General features: G+C 53.6%; 1 protein-coding gene across 4 annotated transcripts; it reads right to left on the bottom strand.

Moving 5' to 3' along the window:
- Positions 1-138: 138 nt before the first annotated feature.
- On the bottom strand, positions 139-14,633 carry TMEM140 (transmembrane protein 140). Of its 4 annotated transcripts, XM_042972912.1 has the most exons (4): positions 14,097-14,633; positions 2,405-2,510; positions 2,191-2,294; positions 139-1,618 (listed from the first exon to the last, which is right to left on the bottom strand). In XM_042972912.1, exon 4 carries the CDS (start codon positions 1,579-1,581, stop codon positions 1,027-1,029), a length of 555 nt encoding a protein of 184 aa, XP_042828846.1. In that variant the 5' UTR covers positions 1,582-1,618; positions 2,191-2,294; positions 2,405-2,510; positions 14,097-14,633; the 3' UTR covers positions 139-1,026. The 4 variants fall into 4 exon arrangements, with proteins under 4 accessions (XP_042828846.1, XP_042828849.1, XP_007076332.1 ...); XM_042972915.1 differs by lacking the exon at positions 2,405-2,510; XM_007076270.3 differs by lacking the exons at positions 2,191-2,294; positions 2,405-2,510 and having other exon boundaries at positions 14,120-14,633.
- Between the last annotated feature and the right edge of the window lie 505 nt (positions 14,634-15,138).

The following is a 15,138-nucleotide window of genomic DNA, read 5'->3' as shown; positions in this document are numbered from 1 at the left end:
TGTGCAGATCGGAAGCCCCCCTCCCCCAGGCGGCCACCGTCCTGCCACTTGGCGGCTCAGCCTCAGTCCCTGGGCAGTTGTAAAGCGCCAGTGGGACGGGAGCCCTGCGGAGACCCTAAAGACAAGATCACGCCGGAGTCCGTGTTTCTGACTCTATTCAGTGTGGTTTTTGACAGGCACAGAATGAGGCAGTCATTTGCTGTATACGTTTTCCAATATATAGGTGCTGAAAAATACAAACAGTTCCCCAGTGTGTGAGCTGTGTTTATGTCCTTTCCAATTCTGGGTGGAGAAGCGAAGGCCTCGACATCTGTATGGAACCCCTCAGTTCTTTTCACCTTCCTCCTGCCCAGGGATTCGGCGTTTTGTGTTCCCAACTCCCAGGTCACATGCTGGGAGCGATTTGCCAGCTGACGCCCCTGCCCTGTCTGGCTTCAGGTCTGGGAGACTTTTCGGGAGAACCTTCAAAGCCACCAAGGCTTGTCTTTGTGCCCACGTGTTGTCTTTAGTGACTCCCTCAGGGATCACTCGTGGGCCTTTGGGAGACGGGCTCATGGCTTCACACCCACCGTGGGGAGGGGGAGCCTGCTAACCAGGGCCCCAGGGACGCTGAGGTGCACTCTCTCATAACGTCCCCCCTTTGTTGCCATGAACCTTCACTCGGTTCCAGTGTGACATGTGGCTAATTATCCTAGCAATCAGGCCTCGTGATGGGAATCCTTATGTCAAAGGAGTCCTCGTGACAATGAGCTTTTTGTGGTGTGTCCTTGGGAACCTCGGAAGTCCCAAAGGATGGACAGCCCCACGCTAACAAGCCGCAGGTACCGCGGCTGCCACTGCTGCGCCCTTGGCCTTCTCGGCACTGGGTACCCCCACCTCCTCCGCGGTGGGTCCCGTCTGCCAGAGCTTGAGGCCGGCATTTGCTATGAAACAGGCTGAGAAGACATGCCAGCCCATGAGTTTTCCGGCACCTTCTCTGAGCATAGTTCAAACTGAACTCTCGCCATCGTGAGCCTCTCGACAGAACTAGCAGCTGTCAAGCTTGACCTTGTCCTCTGCTCTCTGAGGGAACACACACATGGCCATAAGCAAGAGGAGGAGTAAGGCCTGGGCGGTGCCCAGAGCCAGAAACCCAGGCTCCAGGAGGGAGAGCCGGATCCACTTCCACGTGTAGGTGAGGAAGAGGCCCAGGCCGCTGGCCAGCAGCATGGAGGACGTCGCCAGGAAGCCCCCCGCCAGCCGCCACTCTGCCTCGTTACTGTTGCACCAGGCCAGGAAGAGGGGCAGGGGGACGAAGAGAGTGAAGACCAGGGCCCCGTACACACCGAGCCTGGCCAGGGCCAGGCCGACCCGCGGCACCCCCAGGGCCTCCAGCTCAGGGAACTGGCGGCACTGGAGGGAGCCGGTGCCCTCGTTCCACAGGCAGAAGTTGTAGAAGCCGATTCTGAGGTTGGGCGAGTCCACGAGGTTGCCGGCCTTCCAGAGGAGAGCGTAGAACAGCAGGAAGATGACCGCCACCGTGACTGTCATGATGCCCAGGAACAGCAGCTGCTTGCCCCGCCTTGGCCTTGGGAGGGTCATCGTCTCCTGCCCTTTTGCAGGCCGCCTTCCGGGGCACCTGAGGGAAGTCACACCCGTGAATGTCCGGCCTCCCTCCCGGTTTCCTCACAAGCTCGCCTTCTCCCTTCTGGAATCCCATAAACGCCTGTGGCAGCCTTCCCTCCAACCCCAGCGGGAACAGGAAGTCAGGGGGAGCCTGCAGGCGGGATGCACTTGGTAAGTCACCGTGAGCCCCCTCTCTGGCCTCGTTCAGGAGGAGGGGCTCCCCCTGCCTCTGAGTGCCGGAAAGCGGTGACAATGATGGATGCCCTTTGAACAAAGGCTTTGCTGCCCTTTAAACACCACAAGCCCCTGGACATGTTTGTGAGGGAGTTTCTCAGATCCTTTCGTGGGTGGGTTTGTCTGGGGTGAGGGAGGAGGCTCGCTGTCCCTGGGGGCCTGAAGGAGGAGGAAGGCGCTAGAGGCACAGGGCGGCTGTCAGTCCGCAGCACCCCCCCCCCCCAGGGGGCAGACCCGGCACATCGGAACTTCCAGGTTGGGGTGGGGCACTGGTGTGTTCTAGAAGCCCTGTAGCCTGTTCTAACACAAGCTGGGGGGGACGAGGTCTGCTAGACTTCTCCGGGAGCTTACCTGCCCTGCTCTGGGAGTCATTACTTGGTGAAGGCAAGAGGCCACCTGCTCATGAAATCACATAGTAGCACTCACTACCTTTTTAGTGTCTCCGATTTTTTTTCCTGAGAACAGGAATCATAGAAATCTTGGAAAATAATACGTAAAAGAAAAAAATACATAAAAAATAACCTCTTATCCCACCACGTACGTAGAACCACTGTTAATTTCTTACCAATATTTTTTTCCTATGCGCTGATGTGTTTTTAAATAGTCACACTGTTGACCACAATGATTTTCTCGCTGAATATTATGCACATTTTTCAAAGCTGTTACATAGCCTGCAAAAACATGTTTAATGGCTGTGTGATAGTTCGTGTCGTAGATTTATCCGTCCCGCCATTAGACAGATTGTTTCCATTTTTTACTATTATAAGTGACAGTTAAGGAAGATGCTTGTATGATTCTTGGTTGGAATCTGATTTTTCCTTCAGCTAGATATCTAAAGTGGAGCCAAAGGTAGAAATACTTTTGAGTGATCTTACTGCATATTGCCAAATTGATCCGCAGAAAACTTAATTGTAGTCCCCATAAAATAGCATACACCGTCCTCATCGTATTTGAACAGTCTTTTCACTATGATTTTAATCAGAAGGACTTCTCCAAATTGCTCTTCTACCACAGTAGTCTGCCTGCGATACCTTTGTATTTGTAAAGTTTCCACTACCGAACAAAATAGCCATTTGCATGCCAAAGTGCCACTAGCCTTCCAAGACACAAGGTGCTGGGGACAAAGGACGGAGGGCCATCCTGTCAGTGCACCCAGCCTGGGGCGCCAGGTGGTTTCCTGCAGCCAGCCAGCAGTGGCCCCGGGGAGAGGCTCAGGGGACGTGTCCAGCCCTGGGGGGCGGCTTCTGAAGGGAGCAGCCGCTCCCTCGTTCCCTCCGCTGGCTGGAAGGAAGGTGCGTCCCACCACATCCCATCTCGGTTCTGCTAGAACAGGAAGTGCCCCGAGGGAGAAAGAGAACAAGCGTGAGGGAAGAGGAGATGGGCCCCGCTGAGGGAGAGGGCGCTGCACCAACTACCACAGACTGGGCAGCTTATAAACCAGACATTTATTTCCCCCAGCTCGGGGGGCGGGGGCGGAGAAGTCCAAGATCAAGGGACTGGCTGATTTGGTGTCTGGTGTGCCCCCTTCTTGGTTCGTGGAGGGACATCCTTCCCCAGTGTCCTCACATGGTGGAAGGGACAAGGGAGCTGTCTGAGGCATCTTTATTTTTTTCTGGGACCTCTTTCACAAGGGCACTGATTTCATTCATGAGGGCTCTGCTCTCAACCTCATCACCTCCCAAAGGCCTCACCTCCTACTGTCATCACCTTGGAGGGTTAGGTTTCAACGTACGAAATTTGAAGGACACAGCGATTCACTCTATAGCAGGTGGCTCCCTTCAGAGGACCTGAGTCAGTGCAGACAATGAGAATAAAGATTTGTCAGCAAGCAACTCCTTTGACCGAGAGCCGGGACAGCACCTTGGGGGGAGGCCGGTGCCCGTCAGAACAGAAACATACACCTGTGCCTGCAGTGAGGTTTTGAACTCCTGTCGCCACCGTCCACCAAGGGCCTCAGCCCCTGGCTTCTCCTTCAGGGGAGCTCGGCAGGGAAGCGCCGAGGTGGCAGAGAAGGGCCATCCCGCGGAGGCCCTGGGACCTCCCGCTACCCCCCTTGCAACAGCAAGGCTTAGCAGGTATGGAAAGGTGTCTTTGGTCCGTGCGTTGTGAGAGTAGCATAGCCGAAGTTCTAGCTGGCCCAGCCCGCGGTGCAGGAACATCCCCGGCAGTAGGTGTTCTGTACGGTTTTCGTATTTCACAAATACTTGTAAAAACCTGTATCTACGTTTGTAGTGGGTTTAGGTGTTTCAGGGTGCGGGATGGATTTCCAGGGCTGGAACCCCGATTTGTGCGCGTGTGCCGTAGCAGATGAGCTTTGACTTGCCTCCGTTGGTTGGGAGTGCGGGTGGCCTTACGTGGATGTTCTCTCTTCTTGCCCCTATTTCAGGCCTGTTACACTTGGGTTCAAAAAAATCGCTATTTTTAAGCATTTTTGACTTGAAGACAGAGCCAGGTTCAAAAGGCGTGGCGGCCTGAGGACATAGTATCAGCCAACTCTGGCTGTGGTTCCCAGGCGACCGGCCTTTGTTTTTGACTTCCTGCCTTTCTCTCAACTGCCCTTTGGGAGGGTTTCAGTAGAGAGTGAAACAAAATAAAACCGGACCTGGAAAGCCCAGGAGCACAGATATGGGGAAGGTGGTCGCCCCTCGTTCCCCTTCTTCTCCCCCGTCTTTATAGGCACAGAATTCAGCTCCAACGCCTGGAGCTTGGGGCTCAGCGCCACTGGGCAACTTTGACCTTGTACTGGCAGTTAATTCTCTGTAGGGGGCGCCTGCTCCCGGTGCTCTCCACTCTGGCTGTGCTCAGGCGGCCCCCAACCCCATCTGCCCTCTCTCTCAGTCTCCCTGAAACTCCTGAGGTCTTGCCCTGCCCCCTGCCTCCAAACCCTACTGATCCCTGCCCCCTTTATCCACTTGGCCGTCCATCTTATCCCCTGAACGGTGCCTGACACACAGAAGGAACTTCTTGTTAAGAAAGAAGAAAGGAAGAGGGGGGAGAGAGAGAGAAAGAATGAAAGATGGAAGGAAGGAAAGAAAGAAAATTAAAGCAAAAGTAAAGCCAAGCCCTGTGGTACCCCTCAGTTATTGCGCGTGTACATCTTGTGTGCGTGTCCTGACAAGCCAGCAGGCTTCCTGAGGCGAGGGGCCGTGTTTCGTGTGTCAGACACACTCAGCACGGCGCTGGGCTGGCTGCTCCCTGTGTCCCATCAGACATCCGGACAGACTTCAGGACCTCAGGGACCGAGAGGCTGGAGGCTGGGCGCAGCTTCTTCGTCTAAACATTTCGTAGCGGATGCCTCTGGACGTTCCGTCGGAAAACCCCGTGGCGCTCTTCTCTGTTGTCCTAAGAGCCCACCCTGGCTTTCGTGGCTTTTGACAATCCGCATAATCTCGTTCTCGCCACCACGAGCTTTTGAATTCCCTTTCATGACGAGCCTTGCCTCCTTCAGAGGGTGAACCAGCAGGCTGCTGCGTCACTGCTGCCATTTTTAGCTGAACTTTTTCCTGTTTATAAGAAAGCCACACGTGATGATGGTAGAAAAGTGGAAAAATATGTGAGTGACCAAAACTCATCTGTAACTTTGGGTTGTAGAAACCACCACTCTCAATGCATTTCCTTCCGTCATGTTGTTTTACACGGTCAGGCTCATGCGAATATATGTGTTTGCATCCCGCTTTGTCAACATCATTACGGCGTGAGCGTGTCCCTATGTCACGAGAAGTGTTTCCTGCACGATGGTTTTCGTGGCTGCCCGTACTTTAGGACATTACTTTGTAAGACTGGACACAACGCTGTGGCGATGTTTGTGAATCACCGTCCCTTACCGTTGGCACTCGCTTCTCAAGACGCTTCAAGTGCCATGGCTCTCCTGAGTCACAGAATCAAAAGGAACTTTACGAACTGTCCTAGTGCCTTCGTTCCCTTTCCCGGAGGCAGGTTTGTAGCTCCGGTCTCCATCTCCCGAGTATACTTGGCACCTGTCTGTGATCTGCGAGAATACCCGTCCACGTGATTGTGTATATATATATATATATATATATATATATACACACAGTATATATATATATTATATATTGTATATATATATACACAATGTGTGTGTGTATATATATATATGTGTGTGTATGTATGTGTATGTATGTATATATATATATATATATATATACATACATATATGTATATATATGTATACAGCCCCCCTGCGACTGTCTCTCATGCCAGGCAACCGCTCACTCACCACCCGTGGAAATTCTACTTCGCTCATTAAGTGTTTGGTGAACTCTCAGAGTGAGCCCCGCGGAGGGGAACGGAGTGCCCACGAAGAACGTCCCCTTCAGAGTCCCCCTCCAGGAGTATGGGGACTAGACTGGAACTTCTGAGTTCTTCCACCGGGAATATATCGTATGTTCTACCTGGAGGGGTGTATATGTTCCGGAATGTGCTACCAAGGATGACTTCTGCCCAGGGTGCCCTCTTTCCACGGCAACCTCAACGACGACCTGGTATTCTTCCTGCTCCTTTAGGAACAGGACACCTCGATACTGTCCCCTCTTGGACCTCTCCTGTTAGCCTCGCCCCTCACCCCCTCCCTCAGCTTCGGCTACAGTGACTTCTTCCTTATTTTCCAAGAACTTAAGGCAAGTCAGGACTTCCATGCTTGCCATTTTCTCTGCCCGGAATGCTCTTCTGTTATTACACGCCTCCCTTGGGCCTCTCTGCTCAACCGTCCCTTTCTTACGGAGGCCACCCCTGGTTAGCGTCTCCACCTGTGACAACCCCTCCACCGGCCCCACAGCTCACACTGCCTGTGCCCCTTTCCTGCTCCCTCCCCATAGCTCTGGTGCCATCTAACATTCTCAACATTTCTTGTCCCCCCCGACCCCGGTCCCCAGTAGACTGTAACCTCCATGAGGGCAAGGACTTGTATCTGTTGCTCATTTATATGTGTCTGTGGTTAGCTGGTCTGTTTATCTGTCAAAGACCTATCTTTCACTGTTCCGTCCCCCACACCCGGGACTACGGGCCACACGGGAGGCACTCAGTAAAAGCCTGTTAAAGGACACGCGAGTGACTGAATGAACGTCAGCAATGGCACATAGAGTTGCTCAGACCCTTCCCTGTGTCGATTTTTTCCATCTGCTTCCCTGTCCTGGTTCCTCCTCCTTCTGACCCCTCCCTCTTCTTCCCGGTTTCTAAACGTGAGCTCTCTACAGGATTCTCCTCTCTCTCAGATACGTCACGTAGGCCTACAGCTGTGAGAGCCGCACACCGAGAGCCCCGACGACGGACGTGAGATGTGGGGACAGCGGAGGTCAAGGGCACACCCACGAGCGGTCCCTACCGGGGCCCCCAGGACCACGTGGTAGAAACTGATGGTATCATTTTGTTGTCAGAACAGAACAGAAGCTTGAGAGAAAAAATAGCGAGCTGATGAGGTTGTTACTAGTTGTAAATTCATCTCCCGGCCTTCCTTTTCACTCGTGATTTAAGAGAGCTCTAGGGGACAACAGAGGGAAGAACTTGTTTTGAGAATGCTCTTTGACCAGTGAAGGCGTCCAGGGAGAAATCGGGTTTGACTGAGAGCTTATTAATACTTAAAAACAGATTTCAGAAGCTCTTTGGGCATTTACTCTGTGCCAGGCCCTGTGCCGAGCACTTAGTAGGTACCATTTTATTAAGTTCTTACGACAACCCTGTGGGAGCAGGTTTACGATTGCCATCCCCATTTTCCAGAGGAGTAAAACCGAGGCTCGGTGAAGGTCAGGAGCTTCCCCAAGGTCCCCCGGCCAGTGGACAGTGACAGTCCATCAGGCAGGCTTGTCGTAATCATCTAGAACCTGCCTCCACTGAACTGTGCACGTGCCCGCTGAGGCCTGGCGGACGCTGTTGTCGTTATTGGCTCTTCGTGCGGTGGAGACCATGTGGAATGAGCGTTCTGGGCATACACTCTGCAGCTGTGTGTCCAGGGTTCAAATCCCAGCTCTACCATTGACTTAACATCCCAGCGCCTAACATTCCCATCTGTAAAATGGCTACAATAGAATTTATCTTGTAGCTTATGTACAGCACGTGGAACGTGACCTAGTAAGTACTGTGTCAGTCATTATTGTCATGGAGAAGAAACTGGAACTCTGGGAAAGGAGCCCGGCCGCGGTGCGGCCCTAGAGGAGACAGACGGTGCCTGCGTCCACCTGCCGAGCTCCGCTGGGGGACCTGCGCCCCAGGGAGCTGTCTTTTGTGCCCTTGGACGCTGATGCGGCCGCCACAGGTGGTGGGGAAGGGCGTGGACCCGGGGGCCGAGCGCCCGGGCTCAGGGCCCGTGAGCTCGAGCAGCACCCGGCTCGGCCTCCGGCACCTGCTCCCCCTCCGGACCCCGTCACTGGCCTGTCCCCGGGGGCTGTGGCGAGACTGAGGTGTGGCAACTGTCTCCACGCCCGCCCGCCCGTAGGCCGGGTGCGCTGGGCCGGCCGGCTCTGCCAACTGGAGCCCTGACTGTGGAGAAAAGGGAGGCGAGGGAAGAGCGAGGGGAGGGGGGCTGGGGGTGCGGCACCAAGGGGGAGAGAGCAGCAAAGCGGGGGGGAATAAAGCGTCCGGATAAAGCCAGAACAGGGTCTGAGCCGAGCAGCCAGCGGCCCTGCCGAAAACCTCCCCGTCGAACACACGCAGGACAGGGTGGCTGGCGGTGTGGGTGCGGCTCTGACAGAAATAAAAAGGGAAGAAGAAAGGGAAATGTGTCATGTTTCCTTTGGCAGAAGCGTGAGCCCAGGTTCTTATTTTTCACAACCGGCCCGCGCTGGTGCGTCCCAAAGGTGCGGAGGCAGCCCCCGGGGGTCGCGCCGCACTCTGAGGACGGCCAGGCCGGAGGGCAGCTTTGTAGGCAGCGCGTGACATTTGGGTTTGCTTGCCTGTGCCAGGGAAACGAAAAGCAGCTTCACCAGCAGAAGCACGACCACGCCACGAGACCGCCACGCAGGGTCAAAACCGTCCGTCTCCAGACCTCCACGAACACCGAGCCACGGACGTGGGCCGTGTCAGCGGTTCCGTGAATGTTAACTAGCTCTCTGTTCGTTTGTAATGTTGCTTGTTAGCCTTGGCGGCGGGCAGATGATCCAGCTGGGAACGAGGGTCAAAACATAAAAAATCTAGCGGGAGAAAAAATCCTTCACCACAAGAACGCGCCTGCGTCTTGGACCCGTCCTTACTTGGTGTTTTTGTTTGTTTGTTTAATGTTTAAACATTTTTTTAAATGTTTATTTAATTCATTTCTGAGACAGAGACAGAGCATGAGCGGGGGAGGGGCAGAGAGAGAGGGAGACACAGAATCGGAAACAGGCCCCAGGCTCTGAGCCGTCAGCACGGAGCCCGACGCGGGGCTCGAACTTACGAACTGTGAAATCACGACCTGAGCCGAAGTCAGATGCCCAACTGACTGAGCCACCCAGGCGCCCCTCCTCACTTGCTTTTTAGTGGCGGGACTCCACAGCTAGCTTATGGGAAGCTAAGGACCCAGAGCAGAGTTTGAGGATAAGTAGTACCAGAAGGCAGGACAGCCTTTGGCTGTCACTCTTGGCTCTCCTGCCCAGCCCTCTCCTGCAATCCCGATAGACATTCACAGCCCCCCTTCTACTGAGGAGGCCAGGGTTTCATCTGGTGACTCCACGAAAGGCACATTTTGGAGAGTTCCCTGAGCCGTAGGCCCTGTGGAATCAGTAGCTCTCAGGGCAAACCAGGAACCTGGCCTCACTGAGCTTGCCTTCCGGTTGAGGACACAAACACCAGTGGTGTACTTTTAAAAAGACCGTTCCAAGTTTTGAAAAGATTTGGGAAGGAAACCAACAGGATGAAACAAAGGAGAGAAGGTGGTGGAAGCCGTGAGTCTAGATTAGTGGGTCAGGGAAGGCCTGTGTGCAGAGGAGACATTTGTTTGAGGCCCGAGGGATGTGACAGAGCCATCCCGAGTTGGGCCTGGGCAAGAGCCCTCCAGGGAGACAGTGCGGCTGTTATAAACACCTGCCTGGGAGAGGATCAGATTTCCGGGGCCGGGGTGGCTGCAGCCCCGTGACTGAGGGGAGGGGACCCAGGTCCCTGGGGGCCTTGTAGGCCAGGGTGAGAGGTGTGGATTTCATCGCTCGACCCGAGTGTTCTATTAACTCCTGTCCCTCTTCCCTCAGACACGAGGCTCTAGGCGCCCAGACGGCGGCGGGCTGAGCGCACAGACAGATCTGTGAGCCAGGACAGACGCGCAGAGGCCAGGGGTCACCTCACACCCGTCCTGCCGGCTGGGCCCTCGGCAAGCACCGAGACCTACTTGGACGTGGCTGGCACTCAACCGTTGGAAGAAGGGGAGGCAAAGAATAATAGACCCAAAGACTCGGACCTTCAGTTTTGCAAGAGGTCTTTCGAGAGAGAGGCTTCTTCCCCGGCAAGCTTGTAACACCTCGGAAAGGGCTTCAAAACACATGCAGATTAACTCAAAGAAAGCAGATCACAGCTAAGCTGAGTAGCAGACCTAGGGGCCCTCCCCCTCTACCCTTCGAGGCCAGTTTCGGGAACCTCGGAAAGCCAGTCTTTGGTCACTCTGACGAGTCTTTGCCTCATCACCCTGCTGGCGTCAGCTGTGGCCTCTGCCTCCCGGTTGCCCGGCTGCCTGAGGAGGGGGCCGAGGCTGCGGTTCCTGCCGCTCTCTGCTCTGCCCAGGGACTTGGCCGTCGGTACCCCCACCGCCCCACTGCTGCCCAGCGGACAGAGGGGACCTCTCCACAAAAGCGCGGGGGACCCAGGGCTCACCTCCCAAAGTCTGTTGAAGTCCAGGTTTGGGCTGACAAAGTGAATTCCTGTACCGGGACCACAAAATGGAGGCGGCCCTGGTGGCCCAGCCCATGTCACAGTTCTAAGCCTAAGTCATGTGAAACACCTGTCAGGGAAACCCAACCCCCCCCCCCCCCCCAGCACAACCTTACCCTAGAAAACAGGACCTGCCCGCCTTCTAAGGAAACCCCGACCTCCCGGCCAATCGTGCCCATTCTTTCCCATGTTGCTTCTTCTCTACACAACTGGCTCTTGCCCCAAATCCTGCCAGACTGTTCCATGCTTGGGAGGCTCTGTACTCCCCCAATCCACGGCTTGTCTTCCCTCAGATAAAGGAAGGGTCAGCTCATCGCTCAATTGTTTCCGTTTTGTCCTTTGACAGGGCTGAGAACGCTGAGGTGGCGTGACCCAGGCGCGCCGAGTACAGCTCTGAAGATCTCAGTCGCTAATGAGAACATACGGCCCACGTGCCGGAAGATGACATTTGCAGACGCTTGTTACGCTTGTGAAGTCACTTTCGGGTGTACCATTTTGAGGCCTGTGGCAGGCTAGAGTCACTGACGTAGTCGCGGTACCCGGCTCCCGGGTAGATTCCCAGAAATGACTGGGGCGAGATTGGGCCCCAGCCCCCAGAACGGTACCCCCCCAGGGCTACCGGGATGGACAGCTCAAGAGTGGAGTGTCTCAGAAAAGCCACACGTGCGGGGTCAATACGTGACCAAAGTATTAGAGTTCGCCGGAAGGTTTTTCACGAACGGGTGCGGAAGCCGTCGGTTAGCTTCCTGAAAGCAAAACTAGTTTAAGTCCTCATGTCCACCTCACATACCAAAGTGAACGCCACGTGGATCCAAGAGTGAAATGCCACGAACAGAGGGGAAAAAAAGATCTAAAAACAAGTCAAGATTTGGTTACGAATGAGAAGGAACACTTTGAGCTTAAAAGCAAACTGAAATTACAAAAAAAAAAAAAGTGCAGATTTAACTATTTACAAGAAAGACACATTTCCGTATAACAAAAACAAACTAATAAAAGTAAAAGCCAACGAGTGTGGAAAGCATCTGCAACAGATATGAAATGATTAATATTACCAATATGTCAAATATTCATACAAACGAGTAAGAAAAACATTAACCGTCCGTCAAAACGGACAAGGAACAAAGAGATTTCAGGAAAGGGCTGCCAAGTAGGTAAGTGTAGCTGTCATACTTTCTACCAAATGTGTGGGCGTTTTCCTCCACCAAGCAGTTCTCCGTGACACCAGTGGGTGTCCTACTATTTAAGCCAATTCTGACATTATCTACAGGAAGAGAGTGTCAGATCCTGGGGCTAAGGGTTCAGTCCCCAAAGCCGTCTCCCCTTCCTCCTTCCCGGCTCCTGACCAAGGCTTAGTCACCTGGGCCCGACGGGCGAAATGAATCCCTGGGTGTTGGTGACTGAATCTCCAGCCAGTCTGCCTCCCTGGAGGTTGTGGGGGGTGGGGCTAAAAGTTCCGACCCTCTAATCACAAGACCCTCTAATCACAGGGCTCTTTCTCCCACAAACAAACCCCGTCTATAGGGACTTTCCAAAAGTCAGCTCATTAGCATAAACCCAGACGTGGCTGGAAGGAGCTCGTTAATGAATAAAGAAGATACCTTTATCGCTATTCACACTTATTCCTAAGTGTTCCAAGGGTTTTGGGAGCTCTGTGCCAGCAAGGGCAACAAAGTCCAAATATATATTCTTATTATATAAATCACTATATCTCATTAACTAACATGAGAAAAAAGGTCTATGCCTTTGTAGCACAAGCAAAGAAAAGCCAAGTCAAATAACCTGTGAGTTTCCGTATCAAAACTGCGGCTAAGAACTTTGGATGGCACCTAGCTCATGGCAAGGCTAGCCTTGTCATACGGTGACGGTGACAGTGGCCCAAGTGACCCGTAAACATTTGCGCAAACTTTCCAGGAGGCGATTTGGCAATATGCATGGAAACCCTTAAAACCAAAAGACAGTCCTGTCTTTTTGGCCTGGTAATTCCACTTAGGGGTTTACCCCAAGGCAGCAATCAGAAATGCAATCAATGGTTTATACACAGGAATGTTCATCACTGCATTTTGCAAAAAACGGGAAGCAGCTTGAATGCCCACCATTGGAATTAAACTGTGACGCGCCAAAGTGGTGAGACTGCAGACTTTAGAAAAGCCAGTCTAAAATCACACTAATAGAGTATGACTGCAAGAAAGAGACTAAGGGAACATTCTAAAATGTTAATGCATCTGTCTCTGGGTGGTGGCATTGTGAACTGTTCTCTTTTTGCCTGAAAAACATTTCCAGAATTATGTGTTGCATTTATGTAAAAGTGAAATGCAGAAAACAAACACAAACGGACTTCATGATCAGGTAAGGTAAGGCAGGAGTCGGCTGGCGAGAACCTGAGAAAGGGGATTATGTGCAGAATCGAAAGGGATGTCTTATGAACAGATTCTTAGGCTTGGCGAGGGTTGGGGTGTAGGAAGAAGATACTGAGAAATGCACATTAGTTGTCAGGAGTTGAGAAGGAAAGAAGGAATCACATAATGTGTGTGTGTGTGTGTGTGTGTGTGTGTGTGTGTGTTTCTTTCCCAAAGGAACCTTTGATTTTACAGGTGAAGAAGTATAACGGAAGCTATTAAGGAAACAGTCCGTATTTAAGAAAATATTTTAAGATCAGCGCTGGCAGGCATGAGAAGCACTGTAGTCTAATGACATAGGCTCTGAATATGTTAGACCCTGTTCAATTCTGAGTCAAGAACACGGGTCTTTCTGACAATCTCAACTCGCGGTGTATGTTTTAAGCACTCAGGGTGTTTCTGTAACTCGGAATAGTAATAGTCGAGCCACTTCGAGTCAGTGACCTGCTTCTGTCTGGCTGCCCGTTTCTGATGAGCAACCCGCCCCGCGGGCCATAAACATCTATTTGCACAGACTTTGCAACACCCTGTCGCCAGGTTATCCCTGTGTGTGTGTTTTTAAAAAATTTTTTTTTAGTGTTTATTTATTTTTTAGAGAGAGAGCAAGCAGGGGAGGGGCAGAGAGGGAAGGAGGCACAGAATCCCAAGCAGGCTCCAGGCTCTGAGCTGTCAGCACAGAGCCGGACCCGGGGCTGGAACCCACGGGACTGTGAGATCATGACCTGAGCCGAAGTGGGACACTTAACCGACTGAGCCACCCAGGCGCCCCCATCGCCGCGTGTTTCTAACCGGGTGCGCTGGCAGTCCCCTCACCATCTTGGGGGCCGCAGCCCCCCAGGATGATGGTGGCGGGAGCCGAGGGAAGGAGGGCAGAGCGGCCGGGCGAGGTCACTGGGTGGGGGGCAGCGGGTGTGCGGACACGGCCCGGCGGCGTGGCCCCGCTAGAGCGCGAAAGGCCGGAGCCCACGCTGAGCCCAGACGCAGGCCAGCTGCGCTCCACGCAGGGTGGGTACTTACGAACGAGAAGAGGCAGAACGCACAGGCGCTCGTAAAGAGGACGGGCAGGGAGTCAGGTCTGGCGGAGTCTCCTTTCTCGCTGGCTTCCTAACGCCAGGCTCCGGAGACGGAGCCGAGGCCGGTGGAGAGGGGAAGGGCGGCCGGAGGCCGGCCCGGGCTTCCCACCCGCTCGCGCTTGCAGTTGTGCCCAAGTAAACAGCTCGCTGAAGGTCAGGGCACTGATGCCGCCGACTGGTGTCACATCAGCTGATTTCACTTTCATTTCCTCACTTGCCCGTGGCTCGTGACTTTTCAGAAAAAGGGAACGTAAACAACGTTGTTGTTGTTCACCAGATCGCGTACTTTACCCACGCCAGAGGCGCCCGACCAGTTGACCGAAGGAGCCAGGTAAGGGTCCTGACGCTCTCACACGACAGCTCCGGGAAGGGAACTGCCCAGGACACTCTCAAAGCTCCCAGTGATTTAGACTCCGAGTAAACACGACCTCCAGTTTTACTCAGAAGGGGCCTTTAAGATCATCTGGTCTAAGATCCGGGGTCCGGGTCCCCCCCCCACCCCCCCGTGGGAAGCACTCAGGCCCTCTGTCCCCTCCTTTTCAGGAATCCGCGCTTCTCTGGCCACAAAACCTTGTGGGCTTAGCGTCCCGCCAGGGGTGTTTGGGCCGGTGCTGGAGCAGCGGGAACATCTCTTCCTTCAAAATAAGAGCTGAACCAAGCTTTTATTTTGTAATCACAGGAGCTCCCGGCCAGAGTTTAAAAATTGCTTCCTTTGCCCACATGACCAGCTGGGAACTCCAATTTGGAGCCAGGCTTGGTTAAGTCAGTAGAAGCTGCCCTAGTAATACTGCAGAAGCCTGGCCTGGTGGGTTTCTTCGGGTCCCCCCCCCCCCCCAACCCCCAGGAGTTCTTTGAACTGCCACATGTTTTCCCCTTTGGAGTTCCTTTAAACTCTAACCCTAGAAAGATGAGGTCTGATGACGCTTTGGGGTCAGGGCTCCCAGCTACAGAGGAGCAAATTATTTAACCAAGCTGAGCGTGAGTTT

This window comes from Panthera tigris, chromosome A2 (genome assembly GCF_018350195.1).
Source record: "Panthera tigris isolate Pti1 chromosome A2, P.tigris_Pti1_mat1.1, whole genome shotgun sequence".
Lineage (NCBI taxonomy): Eukaryota > Metazoa > Chordata > Mammalia > Carnivora > Felidae > Panthera > Panthera tigris.
This window is presented reverse-complemented; position numbering and strand designations above follow the sequence as displayed.

Excerpts from the sequence above, each read along its gene's own strand:
- TMEM140 (XM_042972912.1), bottom strand. The coding sequence starts at position 1,581 with ATGACCCTCCCAAGGCCAAGGCGGGGCAAGCAGCTGCTGTTCCTGGGC.